The 8,628-nt window shown below is 53.7% G+C and overlaps 2 protein-coding genes across 2 annotated transcripts; both read right to left on the bottom strand.

Moving 5' to 3' along the window:
- Window positions 1-50: 50 nt before the first annotated feature.
- Window positions 51-613, bottom strand: FREY1 (Frey regulator of sperm-oocyte fusion 1). The gene is made up of 3 exons (XM_054635915.2): window positions 546-613; window positions 290-363; window positions 51-187 (listed from the first exon to the last, which is right to left on the bottom strand). The coding sequence occupies exons 1-3, from the start codon at window positions 611-613 to the stop codon at window positions 51-53; spliced, it is 279 nt and encodes a 92-aa protein (XP_054491890.2).
- Window positions 614-1,723: 1,110 nt separating this feature from the next.
- On the bottom strand, window positions 1,724-8,622 carry PEX16 (peroxisomal biogenesis factor 16). The gene is made up of 11 exons (XM_054635607.2): window positions 8,418-8,622; window positions 8,253-8,288; window positions 7,951-8,027; window positions 6,545-6,678; window positions 6,133-6,239; window positions 5,581-5,661; window positions 4,463-4,615; window positions 4,066-4,138; window positions 3,663-3,782; window positions 3,389-3,453; window positions 1,724-2,256 (listed from the first exon to the last, which is right to left on the bottom strand). The coding sequence occupies exons 1-11, from the start codon at window positions 8,587-8,589 to the stop codon at window positions 2,198-2,200; spliced, it is 1,077 nt and encodes a 358-aa protein (XP_054491582.2). The 5' UTR covers window positions 8,590-8,622; the 3' UTR covers window positions 1,724-2,197.
- Between the last annotated feature and the right edge of the window lie 6 nt (window positions 8,623-8,628).

The following is an 8,628-nucleotide window of genomic DNA, read 5'->3' as shown; positions in this document are numbered from 1 at the left end:
GCAGCTGTTGCTCCAGCCCTCACCTGGGGAGCTGTGGGGGGCACGCGGGCTCACAGGCGCCCATCCTCGTAGTACTCCAGCAGGTCCAGCCCGTCACGCTTGCTTTTGCGGGCTCTGCGCAGCTCCGCCAGCCGCGCCGGGGCCGCCCGCGTCCTGAAGCCAGGCTGCTTGGGCTTGATGCCGTAATCTGCATGGGCAGGAGAGGCTGGGCTCAGCTCCAGGACGACCGCCCACCTGGAGGGGTGAGTGCATGGAAAGGGGCTTCAGAGGGGCAAGGAGAGCACTGTACCATCCACCAGGCCGAAGTGCTTCTGTGGAAGCTCCAGGGGAGCAGAGAAATCCTCAGGAACTGAGTAGCTGTTCCTACAGAGGAAAACAAGGACCAGGAGTGAGCCAAGATCCTACAGGCTGGCACAAGAGCTCCCACGTGCTGCATCTTCCAACCAGTCTGGCCAGCTCTTGAGGCCAGGTGCCACAAGTCCCAGCCCATGTCAGGGACCCTGCAGGTACTGGGGCAGGGAGGAGGAGGAGTGAAGTGCCATCACCTCTGGTGTGCAGGCCGTGGGAGGGCAGCCCCCAACAGCAGGGCGAGGAGCAGCAGGCAGCACAGCATGGTGCACACTGACCGGTTCCACTGGTTCCATAGCAAGGTCACAGAGGAGCCACCCTGGTTGCCCAGGACACCTGCTGGGTGGGGCAGGGGACTTGGCCCCTCCCAGCTACTGCTGCTGTCCCTTCCTACCTTGTCCCCTTCAGGTCCTGGGCTGCCTCTGCCTGGGCCCTGCCTGCTGCTGAGCCTTCACTGTTCTGGTGTGTGTCCCTCCATACAATCAGAGCTCCAGGGCTGTCTCTGTCTCTCAGCACCTGCTTGTGCCTTCCTCTCAAAACCTCCAAAAGCAGACCCTTGCATCTCATCCCGGTACCACTGTGTCCCAGGAGACAACAATTCAGCATCTTCCTCTGCTATAAGACTGAGCAAAGGGAGTACAATTCCTTGGTCATGGCTTTCCTGTGCTGCTGTTACCATGTTGCAGGGCCTTGCCAGCTGAGGGGCAACACACCCCTCACACTGGCAATGTCCTGTTGTCCCCAGCTGTGGTGGCCCATGAGGTATGTGTGTGTGGAACTGCATTTCCAGTGCTGGGTGCTGAGGCAAGAAGGCTGTGACCCCTGCATCCTGAGAAGCCCTTAGGGATGGTTCAGGTAGGAATGCTCCTGATACCCACTTGGGGACACACTAGCCAGACAGCTGGGTAGTAGCAGGGCAGGGAGCCTCCACAGAAGCTCTCTGTGCAGACTGGTGCCTCAACTGTCCCCCCATTAGAAGAGACACAGGCCTGTCCTAGGCCCTTTAAATGCAACAGCAGATTTGCTGAATTAATCACTTTTCCTCTGCCCTTGGCCAAGCCCTGGCTGGCAGCCATTCTGCAAACTCTTTTAACACACATTAGGTGCTAGGAAAGCAGCCTGCACACTGCAGCTCTGTGGACCCCCAGGGGCACCCCAGGACTCTGGGGACTGAGGCAGGCACTGGGAATTACAGAGGCTGTAGTCATCAGCTGAGCAACATGTGGGTCCCTGACTGACACAGGCCAGAGCAAAAGGCTTCTAAGGGACAGAGTACCCCAGGGTAGACAACTGCAAAAGCTGCTGTTTCTGACAGAGAGACCTGCTGGCACCCAGAGACAAGGGATCCCATGCAAAGAGGCAGAGGCTCTTCAGCCCAGTTCTCTCCATTCAGTCAGTTTATTTGACAGACAAGTCTGCTCCAAGCAGATGGGCCAGGCATGGCCAACACAAGCCGGTTGTGGGTCAACCTCAGCGCCATGACATGTGAGACAGTGCTCTCCCAAAATCCACTACGCTGCCTGGCTTTGTTATAGTGCAGCTGTACAAAAGAAGAAAAATCAAGTGCTTCAAAAAAGAAGTTGCCCCATCACCATCACTGCAGCCACAGAATGGTCCAGAGAAATAGGTGGCCAGGGTCTCCCCACACATTTAGTGTCCATCATTCATGCCTTGATCTGTTAAAAAATTGTATACAACCCCCTCCCTGCTCTGCAGAACAGGAACTTCTCATTTATGATTTAACTGAAAATTAGACATTATCAACATCCCTCCCCCAGCCTGCTTGCACTCCTTAGGAATGTCCAGCCATGATTTTAGCAGAGAATAATCGTCTTCTTTTCTTATCTTATCAGCCCCAGTTATAGAAATAGATTTTCTGCCAAGCAGGCAAGTAATCCATCAGTGGCCCTGAAACAAGAGAACAGAGAGATCATACATGTAGAAAGGCAACAATGTAAAGCAGTGTATCTATGGGGTATATCCCCCACTTCTCATTATGATCCAAACAACCCCAAATCTCCACTTACACAACTCAGATGAACCCAAGAATTCTATTCTGCCAAGATGTAAGGCAACACTGCAATGTGGTGCCAGAGATTAGAGCAGGACCAAGAGGGGTGTGAAACATGGTCAACACAGCCATGGTGTGGGACACCCACCATTCCCTCAGAGCTGACATGTTCAAACTGCAGTGGGAAAGGGGATCTGCAATGTGCAAGGGGAAAACCCACATGCAGCGAGTCAGGAGAACACTGCTGTGACAGGGAAGAAGGAAGATAACGCAGCAATAGTGAGCAGGTGCAAACAGAAGCATCTGCTGTAGAGTGAAAATGCTTACGTTGCACAGGGCTTAATGCAGGCTCCAAAGCCTCTCTGAAACACTAACTGGAGGAAGTGGCTCCTGAGCTAGCCAGCTTTGTGACCTCCCCAAAGAAAGGGCAATCCCATGATGCCAGGCTGATGTAATGTCATATCACCGCCATGAATCACTCCACAAAAGGATTAACATCATCAGGGGAAGAGTGGAGGGAAATGAAACGCTGGCCTATAATAAAGGGATCCTCTGGTGAAGAACTAGAACACAGACTTGGTTTGGCCCTTTGATTTACAGTCAGTTTCTGCCTGGTTCAAGACTTCTACACACCCGTTTACCCCTCATGTCCACACTATAGACTAGGGATCAAGGAAAAGAGCTCAGAACAGGGATGCAAAGCTGGGGCCGTGGTGTACCAGCTGAGGTACAGAAAGGATGCCCAGAAGAACAGGCCTAGGTGGCAGACACTGAGCTCTGCAGCCTCAGGGCACACAGAGGTTTACTACTGTCATCAAGCCAGGAAGGAATTAATCTTTTCCTTCAGCATTTAAAAATTATTCAGGCATCAACAACTGCTCTAGTGCTAACCTCTCTAAGGACTTCCCAACTCCTTCCCCAGACTGGAAACCAATTGACAAATGTTCCCAACTGCCCTCATTTTTCTTCACCAGGCAGAAATGGGGATATAAATAAATAAATGCGGATGTAACAGTGGGACCCACTTACGTGTGATGAAGCCAACTCCAGGCACATAATCAGCCAACAAGCGCAGAAGGAGGAGGATCCTGCCCCTAGAAAGGGAGAGAATATGAACAAGTCCAGCCGGACATCTCTTGCCCCAGCTGTTGAGCACACAAACAGCAATGGCAGCTGTTAGACAAGGGCTCAGATTAACCTGGTCACAGGCACCCACACATCTCCAGATCTACTCACCCAGTCCCCTGACGCTACCACAGTTAAAAGGGAAATTTTCAACAAAAGCCCATCAAGGGCCCCTTACTCTGAGTATCGGTCATAGAAAGGAGATCTCAGCAGGTAGTACAGCAGTAGGATCGTGCGTCGCCTCAGCTCCGCCCGCTCTCGCCTGTTCAGGTCTTTCAGATCACTCAGCAAACTCAGACTGGAAGAGGAGGGCAGAGAGCTAAGACACAGCAAAAGCAGCCAGCAGTGAAAACAAAGGGGGCTTCTAAAGTCCTCCACTCTCAGCTCCACGCAGAGCAGCCCGCACCAGCTCAGAACAAAGAGCACTGTAAGTGTTGTAGAAGATGTGTCAATCTCCAAGCTAAAGACCATCCCGGGTGCATATTTCTCTCAGTAGGGCCTGCCCAGGACTGGGAGCAGGGAAGTGTGATGCCCAGCCACCACCAAACCGAGCACCTAGAAAGACTGTTCATCAGACTGACCTCGAGATGTCCAGGACTGCTGAGAGGAGCCAGGGCTTCCATGATCTCTGGCCCCATACTCCTAGACTCAGTACTAGGAACACACAGTCAAGGAATGAAAAGATGAGAGATTCCTAACAAGAGGCACACAGAGAAGTGATCCCCTGCATACCCACAAAATTCTGCCAAATGCAGGCGAATACCCTGAGGCAGGGCTGGAGGCCCGGGGGAAAAGGGCTGGAGGACTTGCACCCACAGCTCCAGTGGCTGAGGCCAGTCACCAAAGCGTAAGAACGGGAAGAGACCCGGGTCCCGTGCCCAAGCAGAGCCGCTCCCTGCCCGGCACCCGGGCCGAGCCCGCAGCACCCTCTGCTGGCACCGCGAGTGCCGGGAGCCCGCACGGAGAAGGGCAGGATACGGTGGAGCAGGGGGCGGGTAATGTAGATGGATTCTGCGATGGTTTCTTGGAGACCCAGAGGAGTGGGAGGCTGGTTGATCTCCTCCGTTCTTCGGCTCTGCGACTCCTCCCTCTGCTGGGGGGACCCCCAGTGCCGGGACTGCAGGGACGGGGCTGAAAGAAGCAGGTCTGGTTACTAGCACAAATAAAAGCTTTGTCCGAGCTGGAAACTACGTATCACATGACTGCTAGCTCACTCCATCTAGCCCTGGAGCCCTTCACCTCCCCCCGCCGGTTGGATGGGGAGAAGAATCAGAAAAAGGTAAAACTCCTGCATTGACATAGAACAGTTTAATAATTGAAATAAAAATGATAACAATTTTAACAGTAATGAAAAGGAAGACAACAAAACCCAAGAAACACAAGTGATATACAACTACTCACCATCCCCAGAGTGATGCCCATCCCATTCCCAAACAGTGATTGGCCCCTCCCAGCCAGTGCCCCCAGTTTATACAGTGGGCGTGAGGTTCTTGGCATGGAAGATCCCTTTGGCCAGTTCAGATCACCCATCCTGGCCATGCTCCCTCCCAGCTTTTTGCGCATCTCCTCACTAGCAGAACCCAGGAAGCTGAAAAGTCCTTGACTTAGAGTAACTGCTACTTCTCAACAACCTACAGTATCAGTTATAACAATGTTATCAACATTAGTCTCATACTAAACCCAAAACTCAGCACCATACCAGTTAGCAGGAAAAAAACTAATTCTATCCCAGCCGAAACCAGGACACTTTCCTATCATGTTTCCCTGCTTTCTGCACTGTGAAGGTGTGAAAGGGGAAAGCCTGAAGAGGTACTTGTAAGATCCGTGCTCCTCAAAGCATAACCATGATGAAGAGCTGTCTCTGTTGCACAGCTCACTTGGGAAAACACAATTTAGTGCTAGCCTTGCAGCATGTCTCTGGTTGCTTTGATACGCCCACCTATCCACAGTGGGCCCAGATATGAGGCCCTTTGAGTGGCCTTTATATGTCCCATTTTTATGTCCCAAGGTTCTACCCTCTACTGCTCACATCCATGCCATCCATGAAGACACAGAGCAGGAACAGCTCAGGCTGAAAAACAGGCTCAGTCACTTACTGCTCTGTAGAGAGCGCACAACACGGCTGGAGCGCCTGCCAACATAGGTCTGATCCTTCCCTGAGGAGTTGTCTTCCATGCCTGCAGAAGGAAACAGCCACAGGGGTCAGGCTTCAAAGCTTCATACCTCAGAGCCGCCACCAAGAAGAGCAGATTGAAAGGCTGATTTAGTGCAAACTGGACAATTCTGCAGGGGCTAACAGTAGGCAGAGGGTGAAAAGGTAAATCTGTCTGACATTGCACAGGTCTCGGGCCTCTTTCCTCATCACTAGACCAGAGCACATACAGCCTGACTCATGGTTCAGCCAGAAATTCACAGCTTGGACTTCTCCATCCCCTCCTTCCAGGATGGTCCAGATATTGGACAACCCTGCCAGTAAGCTAACTCGTCCTCTGCAAAGGGTGGAAAGTTGAACACAGCTCAGCCTTGAGTACAGACACCTTATGGTTCCATGTGCTGCACAAGCCACTGCTCTCATGAGTAATTCTAGCAGGACAAGACATGTGGCTCAGCAAGGCACCAGGCCAATGATGACAACACCATGGGCTCACCTTGAGGGTGGAGAGGCTGTTGCTTCTCCCTGTTCAGTGGCACAATGGGAGGAGACATCTGGATGCCAGCTTTGTACCACAGCAGGAGCAGGAGCCGAAGGATGGCTCTGTGAACAGACATGTGGAAGTCTTCAATACCAGACTATGGAGCTGGGTTCCTGTTACACTGGACTGATGGCTTCCACAGAAGAGGGAAACACTCGGGTCTCCTCAGAGCAAATGGCAAGGTGAGAGGTCTAAGTGCACCCTTCTGTGGCACAGAGTCCAGTACACCATGGGGCTCCAAATTCCCCCAGCCTCAGGGAGTGGCAGCTCAGTCCTGTGTGGGATTTTTTCCAGGGTACTATGGAGTGCCCTTCAGGTCCCCTTTCCAAGCGCACACTGCCCCTTCCCCTCTGCCCACAGCACTTACTTAGCCAGCTGGATGAGGACAATGATGGTCCACCGGCCCATCTCCCCCCACACCCTGGCTGTCCCCATCTCTGCAAAGACCTCCACGCATTCTAGTACACTCAGCCAGGTCAGCAGCTTCTGCTGGGGCAGCGACTGCAAAACACAGAGGGGAGGAAGGGGACAGGATGCAGGTTCTGCTCAGGAGTTAAAGAGGGCAGAAACACAGCCCAGTCTGGTGGGACCCTCAGAAATAAGCACCAGATGGCCTTGGAAGTCACAGCTCCAGAAAAAAAAAAAGCAATGTCTCCACTGTGGCTGGAGCCTACATACAAGCCCACTTATCTACGTCCAAGCAGGGGCAGACTGCCACATCACAGATCACAGTTACCGCTCCAAAAATAGGGAGAGCATCACATCTGTGTTTTATATTGCCTCTACCCTAACTGACACAACAGGAAAGCCTCCTGGGTTGTGGCACTGTGCCTGAGCTGCACAGCAAAACCCTCCCCTCCCCCTCATCCCAGAGCTGAGACACAAGACAACCTCCTCTCTGGACAGAGCTGATGAGGGAGCGTACTTGAAGTAGAGGGAAGGGAACCCAGAGTCCACAGCCACATCAGAGTGAATGTTGACTGAACACAGCATCAGACTAGATTTCAGGCATGAACCCCAGGACAGTGGGTCCTCTTCCAGTCTAGGTCTCTGGTATCCACATGGGAACTTACTACTGCTGTCAACCACAGGGTTTGATTCACTGAAAAGCATCAATAAAGACAATACAGCTGGAATTCTATTCAATTTTAACCAGGGAAGCAAGTCTTGTGCATTTCTGTTTGTTACACACCTCATGCTCCATTCAGGGAGCTGCCAACACCCAAGCCACACACTGGGCAGGTTTCTAACAGAAGAACCTTGTCTGGAAAAAAACAACCTCTTCCCCATTCCCCAAAGGGTTTAGGAATGCTGGGAGCCAGCCTGGGGCTCATGCAAGATAGACATAGTAGCAAGCCGCTTACATTTGTTTTACTCAACACAGTACCCTACCCAAAGGAAGAGTCTCACGGATGGAATCAAGAGCTTCAGTGCTCCAGAGCCACTGCTGTGTAAACAGCAACGGTTTATTCATCAACACCTCTACCTAGTTCAAGTTCTGAGCTTCTCAAAAAAGCCTGTGAAGCTTCTGGTGCAAGTCAGGGCCTGATTTCTGTGGTCCAGGGAGTGCTCCGGCCACACCTTCAAGCCAGGAGCTAAGGGACAGGGCTGATATTTTAGTTGCATTCAGAGGTTGCCTCTGGCTTCTCCATACCTGACCACAAAGAGAGGCCTTAGCAAAGACCTGTTAAGTTTCTACAGACATTTGCTGAAAGCTCCTGCAAGGAAGAAAGCCTATGTCCCAAATCCTCCTCCCACACGCTCCAGCCTTACCACTGGCAGGCTTTCCTGCAGGTCCTTTCGGAGAATCCAGTCATTTAACAGCACTAGGAGGTTGGAGGCAGAGTACACTGGAAAAGGAAGAGAACAACGCAGAATGGATGCACAGGAAGCAAGCCAAACCGGCCCTACTGTGTCTGTCCGCGACAGGGGATGAGGGAAGGAGGGTAGCAGGATATGCAGACTCCTCCCAGGAGCTGCCCGAGAATGCATGGACAAGAGCAGGGCCCGGGGAGCAAGACCCGCATGCACCCGGGTAAGGGCACAGCACCGGCCCCGACCCGCTGCCCACCTACCCAGCTCCGACAGCGCGTGCGAGTCCGAGAAGCGACCTGCGAAGGGAAGAGAGCGGCTACAGCGAGCGCCCAGAGCCGGGGGAGCTCCCGCTCCCCGCTGGGTCCCGGTGCCCGCGCCCCCCCGGCCGGAGGGACGAAGGCTCGCCCGCCCCCCCGCTCCCGCACCTGGCAGCAGGTAGGAGAGCCCCCGCACGGTGCCCTCCAGCTGGGCCGTGGCGGCCGGGTGCCGCCTCACGTACTCCTGGTAGCGCTGGCACAGCAGGCGCAGCCGCCACACCGGGCCGGCTCCGCGGGAACGGGCCGAGGCACGGGCCGAGGCCGCCGCCGCCGCCGCCATGGTGCCGCCGCCGCCGCCGCGCTGCTTCCGGGGCCGCCC

The sequence above is a fragment of the Agelaius phoeniceus genome, chromosome 6, assembly GCF_051311805.1.
Source record: "Agelaius phoeniceus isolate bAgePho1 chromosome 6, bAgePho1.hap1, whole genome shotgun sequence".
NCBI classification, from domain to species: domain Eukaryota; kingdom Metazoa; phylum Chordata; class Aves; order Passeriformes; family Icteridae; genus Agelaius; species Agelaius phoeniceus.
The sequence above is the reverse complement of the archived record's forward strand: the minus strand, read 5'-3'. Positions and strand labels throughout refer to the sequence as shown.

Bases quoted from the DNA above. Each gene is read 5' to 3' on its own strand.
- FREY1 (XM_054635915.2), bottom strand. From the start codon at position 613: ATGCTGTGCTGCCTGCTGCTCCTCGCCCTGCTGTTGGGGGCTGCCCTC. The intron at 364-545 runs GTGATGGCACTT...TTTCCTCTGTAG, and splicing joins CCACGGCCTGCACACCAGAG to GAACAGCTACTCAGTTCCTG. The intron at 188-289 runs GTACAGTGCTCT...CTGCCCATGCAG, and splicing joins GCACTTCGGCCTGGTGGATG to ATTACGGCATCAAGCCCAAG.
- PEX16 (XM_054635607.2), bottom strand. From the start codon at position 8,589: ATGGCGGCGGCGGCGGCGGCCTCGGCCCGTGCCTCGGCCCGTTCCCGC. The intron at 4,616-5,580 runs GTAAGTGACTGA...TGCTTCTTTCAG, and splicing joins TGTGCGCTCTCTACAGAGCA to CCCCGTCCCTGCAGTCCCGG. The intron at 4,139-4,462 runs GTATCCTGCCCT...GTGTGTTCCTAG, and splicing joins TACCCGCCCCCTGCTCCACC to TACTGAGTCTAGGAGTATGG.